The 24,678-nt window shown below is 36.7% G+C and overlaps 4 protein-coding genes across 4 annotated transcripts; 1 reads left to right on the top strand and 3 right to left on the bottom strand.

Moving 5' to 3' along the window:
* Positions 1 to 2,069: 2,069 nt before the first annotated feature.
* LOC110613368 (palmitoyl-monogalactosyldiacylglycerol delta-7 desaturase, chloroplastic) lies at positions 2,070 to 4,234 on the bottom strand. Its single transcript, XM_021754450.2, has 5 exons — positions 3,659 to 4,234; positions 3,430 to 3,570; positions 3,210 to 3,350; positions 2,558 to 2,664; positions 2,070 to 2,460 (listed from the first exon to the last, which is right to left on the bottom strand). Exons 1-5 carry the CDS (start codon positions 4,232 to 4,234, stop codon positions 2,262 to 2,264), a joined length of 1,164 nt encoding a protein of 387 aa, XP_021610142.1. The 3' UTR covers positions 2,070 to 2,261.
* Positions 4,235 to 4,456: 222 nt separating this feature from the next.
* Positions 4,457 to 7,640, top strand: LOC110613369 (protein POST-ILLUMINATION CHLOROPHYLL FLUORESCENCE INCREASE, chloroplastic). The gene is made up of 8 exons (XM_021754451.2): positions 4,457 to 4,749; positions 5,737 to 5,860; positions 6,118 to 6,202; positions 6,286 to 6,364; positions 6,658 to 6,771; positions 6,854 to 6,966; positions 7,155 to 7,265; positions 7,383 to 7,640. Exons 1-8 carry the CDS (start codon positions 4,650 to 4,652, stop codon positions 7,500 to 7,502), a joined length of 846 nt encoding a protein of 281 aa, XP_021610143.1. The 5' UTR covers positions 4,457 to 4,649; the 3' UTR covers positions 7,503 to 7,640.
* Positions 7,641 to 7,965: 325 nt separating this feature from the next.
* Positions 7,966 to 9,924, bottom strand: LOC110613370 (phosphatidylcholine:diacylglycerol cholinephosphotransferase 1). The gene is made up of 3 exons (XM_021754453.2): positions 9,219 to 9,924; positions 8,750 to 8,887; positions 7,966 to 8,655 (listed from the first exon to the last, which is right to left on the bottom strand). The coding sequence occupies exons 1-3, from the start codon at positions 9,606 to 9,608 to the stop codon at positions 8,359 to 8,361; spliced, it is 825 nt and encodes a 274-aa protein (XP_021610145.1). The 5' UTR covers positions 9,609 to 9,924; the 3' UTR covers positions 7,966 to 8,358.
* Positions 9,925 to 12,373: 2,449 nt separating this feature from the next.
* On the bottom strand, positions 12,374 to 24,086 carry LOC110613310 (pre-mRNA-processing-splicing factor 8A). The gene is made up of 23 exons (XM_021754366.2): positions 23,593 to 24,086; positions 22,731 to 22,947; positions 22,206 to 22,596; positions 21,346 to 21,832; positions 20,462 to 21,252; positions 20,077 to 20,345; positions 19,584 to 19,898; positions 19,172 to 19,476; positions 18,634 to 19,088; positions 18,417 to 18,543; positions 17,606 to 17,847; positions 17,382 to 17,505; positions 17,104 to 17,293; positions 16,888 to 16,995; positions 16,391 to 16,644; positions 15,156 to 15,772; positions 14,964 to 15,070; positions 14,600 to 14,854; positions 13,875 to 14,510; positions 13,592 to 13,789; positions 13,230 to 13,508; positions 12,872 to 13,114; positions 12,374 to 12,737 (listed from the first exon to the last, which is right to left on the bottom strand). The coding sequence occupies exons 1-23, from the start codon at positions 23,859 to 23,861 to the stop codon at positions 12,546 to 12,548; spliced, it is 7,071 nt and encodes a 2,356-aa protein (XP_021610058.1). The 5' UTR covers positions 23,862 to 24,086; the 3' UTR covers positions 12,374 to 12,545.
* Positions 24,087 to 24,678: the final 592 nt, after the last annotated feature.

Here is a 24,678-nt window from a genome sequence, read left to right as displayed (position 1 = left end):
CCAACTCTCCATTTGGTGCCACAATTTAGCAAATCCTGCTCTTGCAAAAGACAGCCAAAAAAAGCTTGGATAGACCCTAATGCAGCTTTCAGAAACTCCCTTCGTGGCTAGTATTTTGGTAAGGCATATTCTTGCTGCCGAGGGATGGAGGAGGGAGGGATAGTACGACAAAGTTATATTATTTTCAACTAAATCATTTTATAGATTCTTATTTTTCAGATGAATATGACTGGATCACGTCTAGAAATTTTCTTTGTGGGGTTCCTGTATACTTCAAATGGACTGGAAAAGCCTTGTCATATAGATTTAACGCAAGGAAAAGGAGTTCCTTCGCCCACTAAACTTAGGAAAAGTAAGCAGCCTGCCTACTACTATCAAACTAGGAATTGTTCTAGTTCGGACATTTAAGTGGCAGTTTGACAAGTGAAACAGCTTCAGTTGAAACGTAGGAAACCATGTAGGATTCTCTGTGTCCACTTCCAGCTTACTACTTCCTGACGAAACTTCAATATCTCAAGCTTGGAGTGGTTAGCAAAAGCACTGAATGAGAATAAGCCTTCAAACTGATTTCCAGAGAGAAGTAAACACTTGAAGGATGAGTTTAGAAATGGTGGATTCCATGTTGCCGCTGAACTGATTTGATGAGAGATCAAGATCCTGGAGATTGCTTATGTTTCCGAGACATTGAGGAAGTTGGCCTGAGAATTTATAATTTTTGAGATCCAACTCAGTGAGTCTTTTCAATCCATATAATCCTACAAGAAGAAAAATGCCTGTGAAATGTTGGAACAACCTTTTCAACATTAACAACCAAAAGTCTTGTTGCTACAATTTTTTACGTGCAGGATTTTGATTTTTATAGATCGGTCCTTAAATAATTACTAAAAAGTCTTAATATTTATAAATTTAATCTCTTTATTTATTAAATTTTAATATTTTATATGTAAAAAAATAATAAATAAAAATTAAATGAATAATATATTTTTTTATCTTAATTAAAACAATTATTGAGAACTAAAAAAAATATTGTGCTAAAATTCTTAATTTAATTTTTATTTTATTAATTTATTTCTAATTATATAAAATTTAATAAATATGTGAGATTAATTTATAAAAAATATAAATATTTATTTATAAATAATTATAATATTTAAAGATTAAATTTTATAAAAATATAGGAATGAATTATAATTAATGGGATTATTTTATCACAAAATAAAATTTTATAACTAAATTTATACATATATAAACTAAATTATATATTTTTTAAAACTTTAAGGATTAAAATTAACTTACTCTAATTAAAAATTATTTTTAATTAATTTCTAAATGGCATATCAAAAGTATTAAAGAGAAAAGACACATTTAGAGGTTTAAGGTTGAAATTCACTAAATATATTATTATGTAATTATTGAATTCGTGATGGTATAAAAATTTGAATTAATTAGGTTATGTGGGTAATAATGTAATAATTTAAAAATAAGAATAAAAATATAAAAAAATAATTTAAATTTAAATTTAATACAAATAAACAATTTTAAAAGAAGTATAATTATATAAACTCAAGCATGCTATCCTGACTTTATATTTTAAATTCGAATCCTCTTTAAATTTAATTAATCCATACTAATAGAATTCATTTCCATTCTAGTAGTAAACAAATAAAATCGACTTTTATGTTTTCTTTTAGTGGTTTCAGTCTAAGAAAATAACATAGTAAATTGTAGCCCAGCCCAATAAAAGCTGGTGCAGCCTTATTTTGGTAAGGCATATTCTTACTGCCGAGAGAAGGAGGGAGGGGGTAGTACGACAAATTTATATTATTTTCAACTAAATCATTTTAGATTCTTATTTTTCAGATGAATATAACTGGATCACGTCTAGAAATTTTCTGTGGGGTTCCTTTATACTTGAAATGGACTGGAAAAGCCTTATCATATAGATTTAACACAAGGAAAACGAGCTCCTTCGCCCACTAAACTTAGGAAAAGTAAGCAGCCTGCCTACTACTATCAAATGTGAAACATGCCTAAGTTGCCAGTGTACTACAAGAAAAACGAAAGCAATGTGAAGGAAGAAAGAACAAATTTCACTTTGTGTGTATAATTTATATATTTTGGAGGCAGCCCCTATGATTACATGCATATGTCAATAGCCAATGCCCATGACTCATATGAGCTATTCTAAGCAAGACCTAAACAGCTCTTATGGAAGTCCACCAAAATGAAGTTGAGTGGTGTTTAAACATGGACCATATGCTTCAATTTGTGAAAGCCATCCTTTGCTTTTGCATCTCAGAGGGTACCTTCACATCAGTTGCCAACCGTATAGCTTGAAGAAACCTCACAAAATACCAAGTCATATCAATCTCCCACCATTCCAGGCCATGTCTGGCTGAGTATTCAAATGCATGGTGATTGTTGTGCCACCCCTCTCCAAATGCAAGCACTGCTACCCACCTGCGAGCCGTTTTGGATTCGCAATTTTAGAGAATTTTTTATAAGCAGTTGAGCTTGATTGAGTGATTAAATTTTGTGAAAGAGGAAGAGTTAGTACCAGTTGTTCCTGGATAAATCACCAGTATTCCATGCTTGCTTTCCCCACACATGACAAGCTGAGTTTACTAGCCAAGTGATGTGAAAAACCCATATAATCCTCACTCCCTGAAATGGTTTTCAACGGTTAACAAACCGACAAAAAATCTTCCCTGGACATGGTCTATGGTGAGTCTTGGTCCACCATGGACCATGTTCAAGTAAGAGTTTCAACTCTTTCAAGTGGATCAAATCACAAGACTGCAGAGATTAAAACATTCACTTTTAAGCAACTTGAGAAAAGCCATGTGCTTTAGAGAATATGGACAGACATGGATTCATGAAGACTTAAACAAGGCCAAATACCCAGATTCGCAGGATAAGGCTTTTCAACTTCTGTGGCTATACGCTTAATGTTGACAAACTCCTAGCTAATTGCACAGAGCTGCGCAAGGGAAGCCACAAAGTTGAGTTGTACATGACCATTTGTGGCTTCCAAAAAGAGGAGACCCACCATCTAAAACACCTACCCACCATATCAGATCATGTTCATACTCGTAAAGCACCATTAAATCAAGGAAAAAACACTTTCTTTTAGTCATTATTAATCCATTTTCGAAGGAAGACATGTGAGTTATTTATGAAAAGCAAAATGAATTAGGAGAATATTATACCATCCCCCAGATCAAGAAGGGGAATCCTCCAACAGCATATAGCAGAATTCCCAAGGCAATTGGATGAAGAATGTAAGTTTTTTGGATGAACTTGTAAAAGGGTTGCTTCTCCAAATCACCAACATTGCTGGGATCTCCACACTGCCAGTATTTACAAAATCAGTAATAATATAATTTCACAATGACTGCACAAGTATGAGAGCAAGAGATATGGACATACCCTTTCAATGATGGAATTGGTGTCAAAGAGCCAACTCATATGGCTATACCAAAATCCTTCAAGGGGACTATGAGGGTCTCTCTCAGAATCACAAAACTGATGGTGGTAACGATGTGTGCTAACCCAATCAATGGGATTCCCCTGTAACCACAAAATTCAATCAACCAGTTCATTAGCACACCGAGCACTAAAGCCATTGAAATGACAATGAATAAAACCCCCTACAGACCTGAAGTGCTTGAACGCCACAATATGCAAAAAGGTATTCGAGCCATTTGGGAAGCTTAAAGCTCCTGTGCGAAAGATTCCTATGAAAAGAAAGAGTAATACCCAAAAGTCCTGTAATAACATAGAGTCCAAAAGCAACCCAAAATGCCCTCCAACTGAAATAAAAGGGAGCAAACAAACTAAGCAAATGCATTGCTAAAACGACACCAGCAGTGCCTATATCCAATGAGTTCCATTTCCTCCCCCAATACACGTTCCTTCCTCTCGTCACCACCACGTCTGATAACAGAATTCTCCTACCATTCTTTTGCTCTGGTCCTGATTCAAAAGCTGGACTTTTAGTATTAGCCATCGCCAGAACAGACCCATTGCGCCCTTTTTTGTTTGAAGCGGCGAAAAGACTTGATCTTTCCCTTTTGGAGATTGTTTTTACCTGAAACGATTTTGGATTGCAATGATCGGAATTTAGGACTGTAGATGATGCATATGATGCTTTCTTATATGATGCTTTCGCACAATTAATAGGCAAAAAAGGGTAGGGCTTAGAGTTGGTTAATGGAGAGGTGACTAGAGCCATTGAAAGAAAATTGCTTTTGTTTTGTTATGGAATTGGGTTTTTCATGGGGTTTGTATTGATGGCTTCTTTCGTTGCTATTTGCGGAACAAAAGCAAATTTATAGCGAAAGTAATGTGGACAGGAGAGATAAGGTAGTTGCGGCCTTGTGGGGCATAGGGCCCTTGCCTTTAGATTTCGAATTTGGACAGGTGAAATGAGATCCAGATTTTTTCTGGCCTTAGAAGATAATTCATCTTGTGCTTTGTCTCTTATCGGCTACTTGGTGAAGATATTTCTTATACCCTGTGGTTGCCTCTCCCTATATTGCTCCGTCTCAGACGCTTCTACCTTGTCATGCTGTAACCTAGTTTTAGTTCCCTGAAGATTCTATTAAGCTGCTACTCTCTCTTTCTATCTCTGGGAAGTTAGTTTGATAATGGCAACAACAAGTGCTTCACTCTTTAAAACGCAACCTTTCTCTGCCGTAAGATCAATTCCGAATACCAAAGTAAACCCATCTGTCTCAAACTCTCTAGGTGAGTGTTTTTGGATTCTTTCTTCATTTACAAACTGTTTTTGGATTATGTTTGATAAGTAGAAATGGTAACCTATGTATTTGGGTATGATCTCAACTGGAGTTGTGAAGAATTTTCGTATCTAGTCGTTTGTTTATAAGATTTCTGTGATGGAATTGAACTGATTTAGTTGAAACTGAGCGTAAATTTCAGTTGCTAGTTTGGAGAAGAGGATTATACTTGATTAAGGAATGAATCCATGCTTGAGCTTTGTTTCTTACTTTTGCTTTCTGTCAAACCTCATAGAAAGCAAAAGGAATTGAGAAGCGATTCCAGACTTACATAAATGATGGTCCAAAGGAGGTATTGAAGTTGATGTGTTTGACAGTGACCATGTTTAATTAAACATCAAAGAGTAAAGTTGTAACTGATACGTTACAGTTTTCTGCTGCAAGTTCGTTTTAAAAATACTGCAGATGATCACCAGGGGGTAGAAGAAAGAACAAAATGGCAAATAAAAGAATTTCTATGATATGAACTCATGTAGATTGTTGAGGGCATAAGGCTTCGCTATGTTGACAAAATCATGGTTGGTCTAACCAAAAATGTTGATTTTTCCGCCAGTTTAGCTTCGAGAAGTCGATTTTGCAGCTGTCGAATAGCAGAATACATAAAGACTAAGATTTAGGATATATAGACTATTCAAGGTTGTCTTTCGTGATGCGGTATGGTTTGGAGTTCAAAGAGTTACATCCCAATCTGCATTATGGATAACAAACTTCTGCATTATTTTTTTTCTTTTTTAGGAGTTAATTTCCGAGTACTGAGAAGAGAGCTATCTAAATCTCAAGCTTTTCCTTTTGATGCATGCTCTATTTTGTTCTCTCTATAAATTTGTTTTGTAAATAGAGGAAGTGTTCTCTGAGAATCAGTTTGAAAATGAAGAGCAAACAATTACTAATATATTAGACTTCGAAAGCATGGGATTTAATATCTTTTAAATTGCAGCTAGTACTTTTATTGGTGCTTCGCGACAAATGAACTCCATGAAAAAGAACAGAACAGTCAAGATTAGTAGGAAAATAACAGCTGCAGCTGCTGTTGCTACATCTCCATTGGAAGAAATTACTGAGTAAGAATTTGAACTTCCTTCCATGATATGACTTTACATTTTATAATAAGCATGCTAGCCTTAAAGTTTTGTTTGCAAACTGTTAGGCCTTTTCTTTGTAATGCTATTCTTCTTTCTGGAATGGATATTTCTGCATGAACAGCTTGCTGAATTTTTATCTAACTTTTACTGCATGCAACTTTTTTTCTTTTTCTTGTCCTTTACTTTAGGAAGCTGAATTGCAACCATTGAGTAATCCGATTGTTTGTTCCTAGCAGATATTCGCTTCCTAGCTGGGCTTTATTTGAACTTGGGAGGGCTCCTGTATATTGGAAAACAATGAATGGTCTTCCTCCAGCTTCTGTAAGTTGAATGTATAAGCTTACTGGATTCTCGTCTCTGTGTCAGGAGTCTTGTAATGACAGTGCCCTTATCATCCTTGACAGGGCGAGAAACTAAAGCTTTTCTACAATCCGGCTGCTGCGAAACTTGCTCCAAATGAAGATTTCGGTATTGGTTTCAATGGTATTTTCTGATGCACCATATTCAACAAACTTGATCTCTACTGTGAAAATAGTACTTGAGCAATGTTGTTTCTACATCTCACAGTAAAACAATATTTAGATAGAAATCCCGTGATTTTTTATTTTGTTTTTCCATTTTTTGTATATTGATTCTGGGTTATTTCATTGTTGAAGAACCATAGTATGCTTCTTTTTTTTTTTGCAGTACATTATGAGGGGCAAAATTTCGGCCCTTGTTCTTGCTGGATTTTAACAAACTACTCTATCCTTTGACATGCTGATATACACCTGCAGGAGGTTTTAATCAGCCCATTATGTGTGGAGGTGTGCCAAGGGCAATGCTCAAGAAAACTCGAGGCAAAGCTGATCCGCCGATATATACCATCCAGATATGCGTTCCTAAGCATGGTTGGTCGCATTTGAAAATTTTTTTGTTGATTTATACTCAGAATTTTAGATTCCCTTTTAGTGAATGTTGATCCTGTTGCAGCGGTGAACTTGATATTCTCATTCACAAATGGGATAGATTGGGATGGTCCTTACAGACTGCAGTTCCAAGTTCCTAAGGCTTGGAAAAACAGACCAATTGAATTCTTTAACGAGGTAATAATGCTAGATATTGAGTTTATGGTGGTTAGAATTTAGAAAATCTTTTGCAAATTTGTAGTGTCTTTTTTTTTTTAAAAAAAAAAAGAAAGCCGGTTGTGGCATGCTTGAAGACATGCAGGCCTGAGTTTTTAAGTTGATTGCTGCTTTAAAAAAAGCAATTCAAGCTTGTTTCCATATGGCAGGGCCTGTCAAAAGAGTTGAGTGTAGAAGGTGCATGTGAAAAAGCCATATTTCCAGACACTAACATTGTGATCACAAGATGTGCCATGATTGGTAACCTGTCCATTGAAGGAGTAAGTAAATTCCAGACTTCTTCCATCCATTTGTTTATGTTTCTTCATTTTCATTTTTCCTGGAATTCTAGTTTCAGATCATGCTCTTTTAAATTCAAATGGAAAATTGATTTTCAGGGTGATCGCTGCAGTCTTGATCTAGTTCCAGGGTGCATGGATCCAAGCTCCCACTTGTATGACCCTCTTGCCAATGTAGATGATGGATCCTGCGCAGTTGATTTGGACTTGGAGGTTTAGATTAGTTCCCAATTTCCATTTTTCTGTCAACCCCACCATTAATATTTTGCATAAAAACGAATTTTTCATGGCAATTGATTACTTATAAAAAAAAAGAACAAAATGGCATGATTCTTATACAAACCTTTTCTAGTCCAATGACCAAATTTTGAGTCGATTGCAAGGAGAAGAATTAATTTGGTAATCGTTTGATAGTAAACGACTTAGTGAGCCTTAAGAGACCCTGCAACGGCAAGAATTGGTAGAAACGTGCGGAAGTGACTTAGTGAGCCTTAAGTGACCCTACAACGGCGAAAAAAAACAGACACTCGACAGCCAAAGATAAATCTAAAACCTTCTGAAACACATGCAGGCGAAATGGAAATGGATGTAGACCTAAGAGGACAGAGGCTCCACACGCTTGTCCCGTCCTGCACATGCAGGGATGTCATGCATAATAGTATTTTAAAATAGTATAGAAGCATTGTTAAAACTTTAGTTATAAGATTTATATACATGACTAAATTACAAATAGGCTAGATTTGTGAGGTAGGTATTCATTCTGCAAGTGCAATTATGACTTATGAGATTGAGAAGCACCAACCCACCACATGGTTACTTGTCTCCAAAGTTCTCATTTTCCATTGACACCGCCCACTGACACAACTATTCAACCGAAAGTTTCCAAGCAACTCTGTAGAGAAACAAATTTTTTCCCCCCAATTCTGCTTTTGGTAAAGAGTATATAACCTAGAAACAAAGACACAACTGTTCTTTAAGCCCTTCTTTTCTTTACACAATTCCTTTGATATTTCAAAATTATGTTTACAGACTGCAATGGCAATTTTCCCCCTTCTTTGAACTGAAGAAATCCTCTTTAGCTGTAGTAACCAATGGCCTCCTTTCTCTTGCCCTCTTCATATTTCCCAGCAAGTGAATCAAACAGAAAACCAGCACCCACACCAGCTGCTAAATCAATGGTGTAGTGACCCCTAGTGCCAAGCAGCCTCACCGCTTGTAGAACATTAAGCACGTCAAATGTCCATGCCAATTCCCACCTACCCATTCTTCTCATATCCAGCGATGCTATCACAGAACCAGCAACATGGCCTGAGAAAAACAGGAAGAAAGACACATTTCCTACTGGGAAATCCACTCCTGAGCCTAGAAATCCCTGTTTTAATCAATCCCCAACAACAGTACACAATCAGTAATTGCATTTTTCTATAGTTGTAACAAAGAGACAGAAACATAACTTAGACAAGAACCTCAGGAACTGGAAGCTGAGTGGAGTAGCCAAGAATCCCTCTGCAAGTGAACATAAATAGAGCAGAGATTGTAGCTCTTGGCCTGCCTTCTATTAGCCATGTCCACATTATATATGCTGTTTGCATACCCACAAACACCTGAGCAATGGGGAAATTTCAGATTGGGATACACAAGAAAAAGATTGAATCTTTTTCAGGTAAACTGAAATAGCCTTGGAGTTTTGAAAAAGCATAAACAACTGTACATAAAAACAAGGCTAGAAATTGCAGGATTTCAATCAAATGCAACATCTCAAATTTTACTGCAAAACCATCAATTTAGAAGTTCACATCAAAATCCCAATCTATCAATGATGACAATCGACTCATTGATTCACCTGAATAATAACAACATCTATGACCTATCCTTTTTGCAAAAAGAAATTGAAAACGAAAGTGAGAGAAATGTATAAACGTAAAACATTCCTACCGTATTAAGAGCAGCCAGCAAAGTGTTGAGCTCCGGCCACGAGGAAAGCAACAGGTGTAAGCGGCGCGTGGCAACAAACCCCAAATCAAATGGCGGAGATGAAGCTGGAACCATGCGGAGCGTGTATTCCACGCCCATAAAAAACAGCAACCCAAGTCCTAAAAAGCATGGTAACCAATGACGTTTAGCTACATTGACCACATCGCGCAGCGTCCATTTCATAAAGGAAGGGTCAAACCCATAAACGCCATGGGGAACGCCATTACTGTTACCAATCTTCTTGACCATGTCAACGCCGTCAATGGGGGTGACCTTGATATTTTTGCGATTGTAAAGGGGGGTAGGTGCAGCAGTGGTGGTGGTGGTAGCGGCGGAGGAGGAGGAATTCATGGCAGAGAATTGGAAGAGATGGAGAGGAGCACGCAAAGAAGAGTACACATATTATATATAGAAGATGGAAAAGAGAAGAGGGAGGCGGAGTTGACAAAGAGCTAAGAAAAAGAAAGTTTTGGACAAGTGATCCTGATAGGCGTAGGAGCTCGGGAAGGCACCTAGGCGTTAAAGGGCGTCCATGGTTTTTTCTTTTTTCTTTTTTATAATTGATTGTAATTCGAATTTGAACCAACGATTGGCGTAACCCGTACAAGAACTTCTTTTCTGAAAAAGAGAATCACCTGAATTTGGATCCAAGGAAAAAAAAAAATGGTTCTTAGTAATTTTATTCTATAAGTAAACAATTATAGAATGATTTAGAGCCGTTGAAGATGTGGGGTTTCTTCTGGAGAGAATGAGAAAATAATCAGAAAAGTAAAGAATAAAATTTATTCACCAAACACACAGCGCCTAGTGGACCTCACGATCCGCTTAAGTACAAGGACGATGACGCATGAAAATCTTAATGCTTCTCTTTGGCCACACGTGCTGCCCATTATCTCTCTCTCTTTTTTTTTGAACAATCTCTCTCTCTCTCTTTTTTTTTTTTTAATTAAAATTTTGGGTTTTTTTTTAAAGGAAATTCATTAAGGGTAAAAGGGCCAAACCCAATATTAAAAAAACTTTATTAAATTCCAGTTAATTTTAAATGATTTTTTTTTTAAAAAAAAAAAGTTATCCTAATAAGATGTTTATTGTGTTTTATGTAAGATTTCTTCTTTTAAGTTTTGTTCTCATTTAGAAATTCAATTAATACAATATATATATATATATATATATAGAAAATAAAATTAAAAACACTTAAATTTTAATTAAATATTCATTTTTGTAACATTAAATTATCAAGAAAATTAGAAATCTAATTTTTAATAAACATTGATCAAAATTACATAAAATGAATTTCTGACCTTCAACAAATGTTTTCATAAAAAATATTTTTAACGATTTAATCATTTTTTTCTATAAAATTTTGGAAAGAAAAACATAATTTTAAAAAAAGTAAGGGTTACATGATCTTTTAGGACCTGAAAATTAATGATATCTTTATTTTTATTTTAATTTATAATAAAAACTTAATTAATTATAATTTAAGTGTATTAAGAATTTTAAAATTTATAAAATTAATTTAAATTATTAAAATCAAGAGACATTAAAATAGATGAGTATGTTTATGCAGGTGCACACCTGTAAAATTCTATTTGCCCCTGCAGAGATAGACGTTTCTGCTGGTGTGCACCTCTTATGATTTGTTGTTAATAAAAGATGAAGCTGGATAATTAAGATTGATTTTTAATTTATATTTGACTTATTTCTCTCAACTAACAATCAAGTTTCTTGTTTACCTAATATTTGCAGTTATAGAGTTTCACTTATTAACGGGTAATTGCTGCAACATTAGATTCGAAGAGGTATTTTATATTTTTGTCAATTAATGAATAGTTTATCAATGTCATTGTTGATTTAAATTATATAGTCTTGACTCTTAATATTTAACATTTTATTCTTATCTTGTTTTATCTCGGTTTTTCTTCTACAATGTCTGGTGCGTCTTTATCAGTTGAAGCATGTACTGTTGCTTCACTATAATAAATGTTTTAACTACTAGTGAAAATTTATTTTTTTTCACTGATAAAAGTAATTCTCGTCAGTATTTTTTTTTTTTTTAGTTTTCAAATAATAATAATAATAAAAAATACATATTTTATGGATACTTGACTCGAATTTCTTAAATATAATTGGAGAAGTTAAAAGAAAAAAGTGCAATTAGATTTTACTTTGCTGTAAAACCGTTGATAAATTTCACAGCCATCAAGAAATCAACTTCTTTGAGGTGGCAAAGAGAGATTACCTCCAAATATTATGCATAAGAGAGATATGATACTTGTTTGATCATATTCATTCCCATGCTAAAATTTGGACTTGTTTGATCACAACTAGAAGATCCAATGAAGCTTAACTCACTTCTTGCATTCCAGCTTTTCATCTTGGTGATCTCTACTACTCTCAACAAATATTCACTCACTTGTATGTGCATATAAATGCTAATCAATCTTTTCTTTTCCATTTTTTTTTAGTTTTCAACTCTTCCATGCAGGCAGTTGGAAAGTTGCTTCTTCCCTGTATAATGATCCCAAGTTGGTACAAGATCAGAAAAGATTGATTTGAATGCCAACATATTTCGCACTAGATTGCTATTTCAAATCGAAAATACCGCTAAATTGTTACAGCCAATCGACTCTTAATGCAATAAATTTAGCAAGAATTTTCAGTTCATCTCTCAAATGAAAGTGATCTATCGCAGTTTGACATCCAAATAAGGTTCATCATCTTCAATCCATTTCCTTTCATTGAGGATTCATGACTTTATTCCAAGAATCTCTTGCAGCGGTCAAGCCTTTCTCAGAATTACTGATGGTTTGATCAGGGAATGATTTAGATCAAACTAATATAGGTTTCTCCCTCAACATTTTTTTTTAAAACAGAAAAATTGATTGAGTAAAATCTGAAATTTTTTAAATTTATTTAAATAAAACTGAACCTAAACATATGCAAAATTTGCAGTTTCAAAAAAACACATTTTCAATCATACATCCCATCTTATTCGCACAAACGTCAAAAGCACCAAAACCGAAGCTCAGCTTAATCTTCTTTGTGTGAGGTCACAGGTTTGAATTGGCTCCCAAATTTTCACGAAAAATAAAGACGACCAAGAGCTCATTGTATAATTGCAATTTGTAGGCTTCAATTTCTAGAATACGTATTTAGTATTTACAGTTCATTAAGAACACGTCACTGATATACATCAACATGTGGCATACATGCATTACCACAAAAGTCTTTTCATCAAGCATTGTTTACACAACTAAAGGCAGCGCCTAAACTCGGACTTGAAAATCAAGTGAAGGTATCCTCCCGGTCTCCCTCTGCAGTTTCACCCTCCTCCAAGTTGCTGAATTCCAGGTAATGAGTTGGTCGATGATCCTCATGATAATACTCCCGTGGCGTCCCCAGCTTCAGCCCATATTTCATGCTCACTGTATGCTTCACTCCCATAAAATTGTAATTCCATGGCCCATTGTCAGGAGTCTACATTGCAAACAAAGAACATAACCACCAAATCAGAAAGCAGCATTAGTCTAGTATAACATTAACTGCAAGAGTAGAACAGAATCAATATCTGAATGCTGCACCATGATGTCCAGAAGTAAAACTTCACTCACCATATAAAAACCAAGGAAACGATCACTCAATAGCATCTGAACCTTCTCGTAATGAGTTGGCAAGTAACCATGAGGATTGCTTCCAGTGTCCTTGTTGACACGTCCCCACTCATATCCACTTGAGGTGAGTTTATATGCAGTTAATGAGCACGATCCTGGCGTAAAACTGCAAGTCAAGATGATGCATTTTTCCCCATCCCAATGCTTGTTGTTCTCTAAAATCCGAGCATGAGTTGTAAGATCCTGCAATAAGACATTGTTTTGGTCAAACACCAGATCATGGGTATATTCTACTGCCAGGATCCCTAAATTAGGGAAATCTAGGGCATAAAGTTCAGGATTCAGAGGAAGGGCAAACCTGTGGTGACAACTGAGGAAGCTCATTTGGTTGTGTGTGCATCCATCCCAGGGGCTCTAGATCATTGAGGAAATCATGCTCAGGAAGAGCTGATGGGAGATGAACTTGTTGATGAGTCCCCCACTGTGGGACCATGACAATACCGCGGATCTCCTTGACCTGAGGGTTATCTGGGGGACTAATACCATACAGGTAACCTGCTATTTGAGTCCGCAGATCTGCTATGCAGATAAACTTCTTCAAAATATTTTTGGGCATGATATAGGTATATCCAGTTTCCTGTAAAATCACATGCAAACTACGTCACAGACCTGAAGGGTTCGAAATTTAACTGAGCCAGAATAAGAATTGTCAATTTGTACCTTGATATCTTCTGAATTCACATATATGTGGTTGACCCGAAGGTATAGATTTGTAGCTGATATTGCCCTGACTCGCCAATCTGTTTTGGACCCAAATGCAGCCTGCTCATAGGGACTAGTGGTGGTGACAATGAGTTCATCACCATGCACATTTGTTGTCTTTGTTGTGACTGCTGTTAATTGACTTGCTTCTTTGGCCTAGGAAGAAAAAAAGGAATATTACACTTGGTAAAACCAGCAAGGACAAAGGTGTACACAGTTATGCAGTTGGCAAACATGATACCTGTTTCTCAATCTCTGCTATCTGTTGCCTCTGTTGAGATGGAGGAGTGATTTCAGCACCAAGAATAATATCACGGATCTCAGATTGCGTCAGTGCTGATGTGTTCACATTGTTTTTCTTGGCATAGTCCGAAAGTATGAGATCTCTTAAAGCAACTTCAACCTTCATCCACTGATCATCATTGAGAGAAGGCCAGATGTGGTGAGGCTCAGTAATGATTGTTTTGTCAGGCTTGAGTAGCATCTTCGCCTTCTCGTTATTCACATGAAGTGCACGAAGGATCAAAATGAGTCTGGAAAATGCAGTGTATGATGAAATACTTTTCAGCCAATCATCATATATATTAAATAGAACCATTTGTGGCTCAGTTGCCTTCAAAATCAAATCACCAAATTTTTCTATCTTCAAGCACGCCTGGAATGGCAACTGCAATTCACTTCCTTTAATAACTATATTTGGGAAATCAAGTAAGTGAACCTCTAACGGATCAAGCATTCCTTTACGAGTTACAATAATTTGTTTTGGTTGTTCTTCAACAGGCAGAGACCGCACAAGAGCTGCAACTTCTTCAGCAGTTTTCCACTTAGCAAGTTGACCAAGACGCTTCTGTCCTGCCCAAACGCTAGTGTGGATGACCTACAAAATATCACAACACATCAGCATCTTTAATTTTGGGATGAACAAGTCCCACAAATAGCATTCAAGACTTCCAGTACAAAGCTAACCTTCAGAAATAGCTGGCCAGTTCTAGGATTGAATATAAATATTGCACCATTAATGGGTTTTGTTGTAAGGTTGCCCTCAAATGTCTTATGAATAGTGACACGATACACATTGGTGTCATCAACAAACCATATGATCTGATTGCTGAAGATCTCACCATAATTTTGAGATGACAGATACGGCTCTGTAGGCTCAGAAGAATACAACTGCAAACCTTTCCTTATCCGTTCCCTCAAGACATATAAAGCTGGGTTTGACTGCATCAGAATGAAAAATTAACAGAGTTTGTAGCCATCATATGTCAATAAATTCACATATAACATTGAGATGTTAAATCAAGCCCTATATCATTCAAGTAAAGTTTACCTTCATTATCTTGTTCATTGCCTGAGCTAGAAGCGGTTTTGATCCAGGAAACCAGTTACCAAATGCAGAATGCAAATTGTATGCCAGATCAAGTCCAATCATCACCCCTACAAAGAATAAAAAAAAAGAACACATTAAACCAGAAGTTTTTCATTTGAATTTAGAGAACCAAAAAACAGGAGAGAACCATACCAGTTGGAGATGGATATATAGACATGTTATCTGTTGTATAATCCATAAATTTGGCCCTTGTGTAACGCTCAATATCATGGGAGTCATAGTCACCCCATCTGAGCTGTACATCTATCCAATATTTGTTACTGGCTTTCTGATCAAACACATCTTTTGACTCAGCAACAAGACTAGGCTTTGACATAGGCCACCTGTGAGCAGCAAAGAGAAGAATGTCTGCACAGGAGCTGTTCATCTTGTAACTCTTCCTTGGATGAATTGTTTCCTTCTGAACAGTTTCAATTTCCAGAGCATCCAGTTCCTGATCCAAGACTTGGCACAGATCCATGACAACACTCTCATGAATCTTTTGCCAAAGATGAGCTCGGAATATCTGAATCAGTGAAATTTTCAAGGTTGGGATCTTTCCATGCATGAAGATGCCAGTTAGATCCAACTGCACTTGGAAACCCACATAGACATTGGCCCTATTTATTGTGGGTGACCACCAAAGAGTAAATCTTCGATTGGGAATTTGATTTAGACCAGATCTCTGTGCATTAGTGAGCTTCTTATACTTCATTGACTCTTCAAACCCAGATGCCTTCTCCCAAAAGAGACCTTCCCAAGTCGGGAAACTGAAAATTTTCCAGATAAGTGAAGTGTTCCCAAAACAAATTTCCACTTAAAGGCAGACACAGTCTATACTAATCTTATCCCTAAAGTTGCAAGAAAATGGAAAACAAATAATACTCTCAACATATTTTAACTGCACATAACTTGAATATCATATACAAGCATTATAATCAATCCGAGTTGTCAATACTACTCAAACTTGACTCTTAGAAAACCCAATACTTGAAACTCTCAGCTCCCCTAGAGTTCCATTTTTTTTCATGCTTAAATCAACTCAATGAGCACTCAACTCAATCACAAATAAAATTTAGGGAAATATGCTTGTTAATTTTCTAGTTACATAGAAAATTAATTCAAGCTTGCCCAAAACCAAACTAACAAAAATTTCATTAAAATATAAATAGTGACCTCATTAGAACTTGGTAGAAATGAAATATTTTGAGAGCGGAATCTGAGTAGCTCAACTCATTCACAACTCTATCGAAAGTTCATCTGCTAAATAATTTTTAAATGGAAAATATGCAGCAGACTCCCATAAGCCCAATCTTACTAACAAAAGATAATTCTCTTGAATAATATTCCTAGGGAAGGCAGTAATATTACAAAACATGACTACTTACTAAGTTCCTTTGAACAAGGTATGCTCAAGAATTCCCTCAACACCACCTAGAGCTTGGATAACATCTGTTCTGTAATTGTTCAAGTTCCAAAGTTTCCCGTCATGCCTCTGATGAGTCCACCAGAAAGGATTCTGTTTTAGAACTTGATATTGCTTGAAATCTGTACGCACTCTCCATCCTTTGTCATATGCAAGAGTATGGCGATCTTTCTGAAATAAAGTATTGATACGTGGAATTCCCCTGTCCCAAGAATCCTGTCAAAGTGTAAGGATAAAAAATTAGAATAAATTGCATTTGCTGAAGCAGCTTCACTAACTTCACATGGAAGAACAGAGAAAAAGCAGCTTCATGCTGCACAAAAATATCAGCTATTGAAATAGCATCTCAAAACATTGCATCACGGCCATAGCTCAAAACATGTGTGATGCAGTAAACAAGAGGTGAGATGAAGAAAAAGGAGGTGGTGTAGGTTAACATGCAAAATAAGGAAAACTTACTTCCAAGTCTTCCAGGGTTAAGCGCCTGTTTTGTGCCTGTGCTTCCTGCCGCTTAAGGGCATACTCTGCCCATACACGCTGTGAATCTATGAACTCACTCTCCCATGGCTGTTGAGAAACCAGTAACGGAATCAGAAAACACCCCCAAAAATGGCATCATAAGGTACTAATAAAAAAAACTAAATACGAAAAAAAAGGCAGCATCTTTAAGCATGCCTGAATGTAGCGATAGAGATTTGGAATCAGCTGGTCCTCTTCATGACTCATTCCACTGCGGAAGTGGGTTACACCAACATCTGTCTGCTGGCTATATCGGAGGTCACTTTGTGGGATCAATATGTGACCCATTGATAGCATGCCGAGTCCTCCAATTTCTTTTGGTGTATAAAAGATGACAGGAGGAAATCTGAAATGCAAGTAAATTCAAATCAGAAACTCGGTCTCACAACTAATTCAGCAACCAAATCAAAGTCAATGCATGAATAAGGACTTGCCGGCTTGGCATCTTTGAGTTCAAACCAATTTTGATACGAGTTTGGATTTTATTTTCACATTTAACCAGCAAATCTAATAGCTCTTGAGTATGCACAGTTGCTTCACGGAAATAAGTCATCAAACCTACAAGAAAAGAAGGAAACAAGGCAAATTTTCAAAAATTCAACTAACAGAAAACTATTTGCAAAAAGGGCCAAGAAGATTAAAAAGTGATACTACATACCTATCAGGGCTGTATTCCATTTATTGACTATTTTTGTGAAAGTCGTTGACCCTGAAGACATAAGAATCTGCCTCACACGGTTCTCAAACACCTTCATGTGCTCATCATCAACCCGTAGGAAAGCAACGGCTGTTCGCTCTTTAGTCTGCTCATTCTGCAAATTCCAAACGCCGTCTCTGGTATTGCTGAATGCTTCCTGAGTCATCCTTATTTTAGGAAGTATTCGAACTTCAAACCCACACCTACACATGAGAATGTACAACTATTTTAGTGGCAAAAAAGATGCATCAAAGCATGTAAATTATATTTCTCTGTGAAAGTATCAGGTAAAACCTAATGAAAATTTCAAGTGATGCAGCTAACAGTCTATTTTTTTAAAAGTTTCTTTTGAAGACAAAAATCCCATAGTAAGGGAATAGGATAATGGAAATTAGAAGCACATGATACCTCGCTAAAGCCAAATGCCTTAAAAAAAAAATTAAAAAACATCACTTGATTTGAGAACATCATATACCCACATATAGCTAGGATTTTTTTCTCTCCGAGAGCTAGGATTAATTGGCCATATGTGTGTGTGCGCGTGCATGTATATATATAAACTTTTATCCAAGGGAAAGAAAAAGATCAATCAGGGTTCATCAGAATAAAAGTCCACACCTGCAAATAGTCTACTGTAATTCAAATTGGGAAAACAAAAGCTAGTTCCTTTAAGGCTCCAGTATCAAATATGGAAATAAGTGTTCCAAATAAAACTAGCTGGTATGGATATTTAAATTTGCAAAGTGCCAAACTGCCAATAATAAAAACATACATGCTGAAAAGCAAATTTGGATTGTCCTTGCTGTAAACAGAAACAAAGCTGTTCTCCCACTCCAAAGTTGTGATACTTCGCGGGAGACGATTCTTCATATCCCAAAATACACTCCTCCCAAGATTTACTGAAAATGAAATTTAGCAAGAATGTCATTTAAGTAAATAGCCACTTCATCAAGACTTATAAGAAAGATGACAAGATAGAGAACAAATACCATCATGTTTCATGAGCCTCATTCTTGCATCTCTAGGCCAGCATTTCTTGTTTTGGTACCCAACCATGTTTTCATTGTTGGGATCAGGATGCTCAGTAAGATAACGCTGGATGAGATCTCGAGCCTCTTCATGAGTGAAGCGGAACAATATATGCACCCTGTCTATATACCTAGAATATAACCGAATTGGGTGCCTTGTCTCAACTTTTGTATCCCAATAAGTGATGAATTCATTTGGCATTTGTGGTGGACCAGCAATCTCACTGGCTCGAGTCAATCCAAGAAGTAAGAGATCTAGCACAAGACCATAATACTGTACAACAAAAGAAGCAAACTGCAAACCACGTATCAAACCATATGAATTTGTGTGGCTCATATCTTTGTAGGACAGCACCACATTATTCTTTGCAGTGACATAATCAGCAATGTTGTGGTCAAGCACCAAACGAAGAAGCCTGTAAAAATACAAATTTATAAGATACAAAATCCTGAACTTGGAACTAATTTCTTACATGACAAGACCTTATGGTTTGCTTACCTATTTAACATTGTCAAATCAATCTTTTCAAAGAACTTCTCAAACTTTGTTTGTAGCATCACTACACACTGCCCCTCACTCGTATCCCAGATACCCTGCAAATTGTTTATACCTTGACACCATTTATAAACAAGCAGTGGTGGTGGCTCAGAATCTGCAGGCTTAATCCAGTTAGGAAATAGATGGCGCTTGTCACCTTCATACCACAAATATTGGTCAAGATATGCATCTGTTATTTTTTCAAGAGGTTCAATTTCATAAACCGGAATCAATGCACTGTACAAATCCATGAACTCTATGCCCACCTGCATAACAGTACAAAAAAAAAATGTACATCAGTGCAAATCCCACAGCAGTATACCAAGAAGAATCATAAAAGTGAGGCCAACTAATTCTTATTGTATCAACATACTTCTTTGAAGGCACGCTGAGTAAGCAGGTGACGTTTAATTCGCGACAAAGCTTCGTGTGGGTTATCATAAGCCTGTTCAATGAGACCCAGCTCTTCCCTCTGCAGTTGGTTCAATCTGACAGCCACACTATATGATTCCTTCAACCTTTCTAGAGCAAGAATTAATAGCTTGGTGTCATGCTTGTAAGAAAGTGGAGGGAAAGGAATGGGAGAGAACTTTCTGGACTCCAACCAATGCACAGTTGTTGTATAAATGGCAACTGCTTCTTCTGGAGTGACATATGGACCATCTTTCAAATAATTGTGTTGTCGTTCCTAGTGTGCAAAAATGCAAAGAATAATTACAGGGAACCGAAAGAACAGGCAACATGCACAAAAGACAAGAAATGGAGAATACAGTACTTGTGTGAATGTAATATGAGAACCATTTGTCCATATTATATAAAAAAGAAAGAAAAACAAAAAAAAAAGATGAAGAAGAAGAAGAAGTTACCTGCTCTGCCTTTAGCCAAAGGCGAGTCAGTCTTCCAAGATTTTTTCGACAAACTGTCTTATCAACAGTTGCACCTCTTCTTATACGCTCTCGATTATAGTGAGCAACATTTGTCCACCAGTCTGCTTTAGACTTGACGTAACGAAGGATCATGTTCTCAATAGGCACTGGCAAACCAGGAACCTTCCAGGGAATGTTGGCTTTCCAACAACGCCAGGCCTCACTGAGGTGCTGCAATATGGTTCTAGCTTTATTTTGCTTAATACCCTCTACAATTTTAGAATCACACAGTTAGGCTTAGGCAAAGAAATGATAAAGCAGAAACTAAACAAGTAAACTGAGGAAATCAACACCAAAAGGAATCATTAATATGAGAATGTACAACCTGGCATGGCATCAAGAACATCGTGCATGACAGCAGCACGAAGCTCCAAATCGAAGTGACTTTCCACCCGTTGCTTTGTAACAGTCTTGGCCGTTCCTTTTGAATGACGCCCTTCAAACTGTCGCGCAAGGAGATTCCCTAACCACCGTTCTAGAAGAGGCACAATGCCACGAAGGAAAAACAACCACACTCTCCACATTGGCGCCCAGAATCCACAGCCAGGTCCTTTCCCAACTGGACCTGTATTGAAGCGGTAATATATCAAATGTTTCAAGTCTTTGCACATTCGAATCTGTCGCATCAGCCTGTACTTATATCGGTACATGCCAGTCAACTGGCCAACATGGGAAAATGTATATTGGAGACCATCAGCTAGTTGGAATGCATCAACATTACCCAGTCGGAACTGGATATTGGCATCAACCACAAGCTTTGTCAAACGCAAGATCTCACGGCAGAGATGAAAAGCATTACCAAATCGGGATTTCTTGCGTTCCTTCGTAGTAAGGGTTTTCACAGGCTTCAAGTTAAAATTATAATCAAGATGGAGGTAATTTAAATTTTTCCTGTGTATCAACAGGTTCAGCATATTATACCCCTGCTTACAAACTTGCAGGCCTGCTTCAGCCCAATCAAGTTCTGTTGTTTGGAAGAACTTGGTTGCAGCCAGAGACCGAAACAAGTGCTTCTTCTTCTGTGCTTTGGGTGGTCTATGATGCAGCTCATTCAAAACAAAACATTTCAACAACTTCTGGTAGCTAACCCTAACTTTCACTGGATATGTTGGTGGACTGAAAAAACAAATAAAAAAAAAAATCAGTCATAAGTATGCACTTACTCATCAGTTGCACATGCGAAAAGCAGAAGAGAAATTAGAATCTCACCAATGCTCCTTATACCACTCGGACACAAGGGGTATATCCTCTGCTCGTCGCATCCGGCCAGATCTCATGTTAAAAGGCCGGGGTGCAAACAACAGGGAAATGCCAGCAGCTGTGGTGTCTGTGTAAAGCTGAGTGTCTTGCAGCAAAGGTTCTACTCCTTCCGGTAAAAGGAAATCATCATCCTCATCATCATCATGAGCCTTCTTTTCTCGTCGTTCCTTGTTAGTGGATGTTATAGGGTGTATCAATGGATCATAATAGAAAGCAGGTAAATCAGGATCCTCGGCTTTAATGAACATGACCATGGGCGTGTGATACACACCAAGCTTTACTTTTCTGGGCCTATTGTTATAAAGATGTGGGAATGCAATTCTGTATTCTGTCCGGAGAGGTGACCGAATAATGAGCTTGTTAATGTCATTGAATTCATTCCAATCCTCATCCCCTTTCTCCATGTCACGATACAGAGGTTCAAACTTAGGACCACCTGAATAAGGGGGGAAGTACCATAGTCAGGGAAAAAAAATAAAATAAAACAACACTGCAAAGAAATATGGTCCAAGACATATCCAGCATAATAAACTAGCCAAGGAAACCAACCATTCAACGCTTTCAAGGACAAGATCTATGAGGATGTCATGGCCTCTACCCAATAAGTTATACCATAGTCAAAACTAAGATAATCATTATTTTCATCCATATTCGAGATATAGACACGCACACACACACACACACACAAATCCTAAAGATTTAACATATATATATATATATATATATGTGCTCAAAAGTCTATACACACAATCCTAAAGATAAATTTTAAAAAATAAATTATAAGCTGAAAAGTATACATTCACACATACCAGGTATGCACATGTTCAATGCTTTAGCCGTAAAGAAGGACTCCATGTCAAACAAGTAAAAATAATTGCGATCAATTAGATCAGATAAAAGTTGTCCAGCCAACCGATGAAGAGTTGCCATGATGGGAAGGGAGAGATGCCACTTCCTATAACTTGGACCATTGATAAGCTTTGTTTTGACAAGGGGCTTATGGTCATAGAACCAAGTGTATACGGCAGAATCTTCTTCTTCGTCCATCTCCAATTGGATAGGCTCTAGAGGATCAACATCTAACAAATTATCAGCATAGTCCAATGGAGGTTCCTCATCATCAAATGGTGGAAATCTCATTCGCTTAAAATGCCGCCGATCCCTCTTCTCTCTTCGCATCATGATCCACATTGTACCCCACTACACAGAAATAATAGAACTCGATCACCAACAATTTTTACACCAATATAGAAACATTCAAATGACCCCTAAAGTAAAGATATGCACTAGTGTAGACCCATATGTGCATGCACACATACAGAGGGATGGCATACCTGAGCCAAGTAAATGGGTTCAACAACCCAGGGAATTTCATTCACAAAAGTGATAGCCCCAGTGATATGGTAAAGAACCTTCACATCACGAACCTGCTCCCAGGGCATTGGCATATTCTCAAGAAGCTTGTAAACAGCATGTGGAATGAATTTAAGAGCTCCAAGATACACACGCTTATCATGTCGAAATTTCTTGGAGGACATGTCCCCATGGTCTCTGTTGAAAAGCATATCAGAAATAATTAATAAATCATGTAACAAGGATATAATTCTTTCCATCTTACCCTGCCTAGAAAAAGGTGTATCTATTCCTTGAATTCACAATCGTAATACCAAAATACACTTCAAAAATATTTATACAAAAACTTCGGCATAACACATGGAGTTCAGATAAAAAGAACTTTAAACGAACAGGAGATAAAATGTAAAGCGTATATAACTCGGTTGCATTAGTTAATCTTTGAACTAATATTTCCGAAGTTTCATCACCAATATAAAATCAACAAGATTGTTTACAGAACTTAAATACAAGAAGCTTCCTCCATTTGCCAGCAAATTTTTTTTCCAACAAAATAAAAAAGGAATATCTTCTAATAGACGGGCAAGTTGCCATAAACACTTGCATTACATAAATATATAGATGGATAGATAGATAGATAATATTACTAACACCACCAACAAACTAAAAAAAATGGAGGAACAAAAAGAAGAAAAAAAAAAAACTCACCAATAAGTTCAAAGCCAAGAAAAACAGAAATCAGATAAAAATGACCGCCTAAAAACACAGGGCTAAACAAAAGGACAAAGTCAGATGCAAAACAACACCAACAAAATTCACCATCCCTCGCATATAGAAACCCACCTGATAATTTTTCTGACATGTTCAGGAGGCATGTCCTCTTTCTGCGTCTCGACGAACCCAAACTTCCTCTTATCGCTATACCTCTTCGTATTAAGCTGCTGCCATTTACGAGCCTTCTCTTCGAGCTTTGCCTCCGCCTCGGCCTGCGTCGGAGGTATTTGCGGAGCAAGCACAGTATAAGATGGCTGTGCGGGAGCAGGAGGTGGCGGTATAGAGGGACCGCCAGTTCCCGGTGGCACGATATGCGCCTCCGCATTATTGTTCCACATAGTGGTCAGTTCACGATCCAACTGAAAACCTCAAAACCTCTTCGAAGAAAGTTGCAGATCCGTGTATATACAACTTGTGAGCTTGTGTATGATTATCCGTCAATCTTGAATAGTTTAATGGCAGTTAGGGTTTTAGAGAATTGAAGCGAGAACCTCTATGCCTCTCTCTCTCAAGAGAGTGTAGTCTAGGCCACAAGAGGGCGGGTAGAGAGAATTAGAAAATGATAGAGCGCTGCTGGAGATAAGCGTGGCGGTGAACTAAACCGACCCGACCCGCCGTTGAAATTTTCGCTGAAACTTACTACTTGGTCCTTTAAATTTTATTATTAGTAATGCTTAGGTGCTTTTTGAACATTATATTTTTATTTTTTATTGAAAGGAAATTTTATTTTTTATTCTATGAAAAAGTTTATTAATTAATTTTTAATTTTAAAAAATATATTAAACCTTTTATATTAAAAAATTTACTAATTAATTTTTATATTAATTTCAATTATCAAATATTTTATTATTTAATTCCTGAATAAACTTGCTAAAGGTTTACTTGATATAAATTTTAATTAAGTGAATTAATAGATTTGGAATATTGAATTATTTGTACAAAATAAAATTAAGCTCATCCATCTAATTAGAAAGCAAAGTTGTCATTAGTTTAAGGCAAAAATATAAAAATATATTTTCTTTAATTTAAATCACACCTCTCTTTCTCCAACGACTTATCCATTTCCTCTTATGCCCCTTTCATTTTTCCTCTTTCAAATCTTTAGCTTCTAATTAATGAAGGAAAAGTACTGAAAAAAGAGAGCAGATGTAGGGA

The sequence above is a fragment of the Manihot esculenta genome, chromosome 4 (genome assembly GCF_001659605.2).
Source record: "Manihot esculenta cultivar AM560-2 chromosome 4, M.esculenta_v8, whole genome shotgun sequence".
In the NCBI taxonomy this organism is placed as follows: domain Eukaryota; kingdom Viridiplantae; phylum Streptophyta; class Magnoliopsida; order Malpighiales; family Euphorbiaceae; genus Manihot; species Manihot esculenta.
The sequence above is the reverse complement of the archived record's forward strand: the minus strand, read 5'-3'. Positions and strand labels throughout refer to the sequence as shown.

What these genes read in the sequence shown, in the direction of transcription:
- LOC110613368 (XM_021754450.2), bottom strand. Translation starts at nt 4,234, where the DNA reads ATGGCTCTAGTCACCTCTCCATTAACCAACTCTAAGCCCTACCCTTTT. An exon ending in CCTTCTTGATCTGGGGGATG is followed by an intron (nt 2,665 to 3,209) that starts GTATAATATTCT and finishes AAACCATTTCAG; the next exon opens with GGAGTGAGGATTATATGGGT. An exon ending in GATTTATCCAGGAACAACTG is followed by an intron (nt 2,461 to 2,557) that starts GTACTAACTCTT and finishes AACGGCTCGCAG; the next exon opens with GTGGGTAGCAGTGCTTGCAT.
- LOC110613369 (XM_021754451.2), top strand. Translation starts at nt 4,650, where the DNA reads ATGGCAACAACAAGTGCTTCACTCTTTAAAACGCAACCTTTCTCTGCC. An exon ending in TTTCGGTATTGGTTTCAATG is followed by an intron (nt 6,365 to 6,657) that starts GTATTTTCTGAT and finishes ATACACCTGCAG; the next exon opens with GAGGTTTTAATCAGCCCATT. An exon ending in GATATGCGTTCCTAAGCATG is followed by an intron (nt 6,772 to 6,853) that starts GTTGGTCGCATT and finishes ATCCTGTTGCAG; the next exon opens with CGGTGAACTTGATATTCTCA.
- LOC110613370 (XM_021754453.2), bottom strand. Translation starts at nt 9,608, where the DNA reads ATGAATTCCTCCTCCTCCGCCGCTACCACCACCACCACTGCTGCACCT. An exon ending in TGCTGGCTGCTCTTAATACG is followed by an intron (nt 8,888 to 9,218) that starts GTAGGAATGTTT and finishes CCCATTGCTCAG; the next exon opens with GTGTTTGTGGGTATGCAAAC. An exon ending in CTCAGCTTCCAGTTCCTGAG is followed by an intron (nt 8,656 to 8,749) that starts GTTCTTGTCTAA and finishes TGATTAAAACAG; the next exon opens with GGATTTCTAGGCTCAGGAGT.
- LOC110613310 (XM_021754366.2), bottom strand. Translation starts at nt 23,861, where the DNA reads ATGTGGAACAATAATGCGGAGGCGCATATCGTGCCACCGGGAACTGGC. An exon ending in GAGGCTCATGAAACATGATG is followed by an intron (nt 18,544 to 18,633) that starts GTATTTGTTCTC and finishes TTTCATTTTCAG; the next exon opens with TAAATCTTGGGAGGAGTGTA. An exon ending in ATGGAATACAGCCCTGATAG is followed by an intron (nt 17,506 to 17,605) that starts GTATGTAGTATC and finishes CTTTTCTTGTAG; the next exon opens with GTTTGATGACTTATTTCCGT.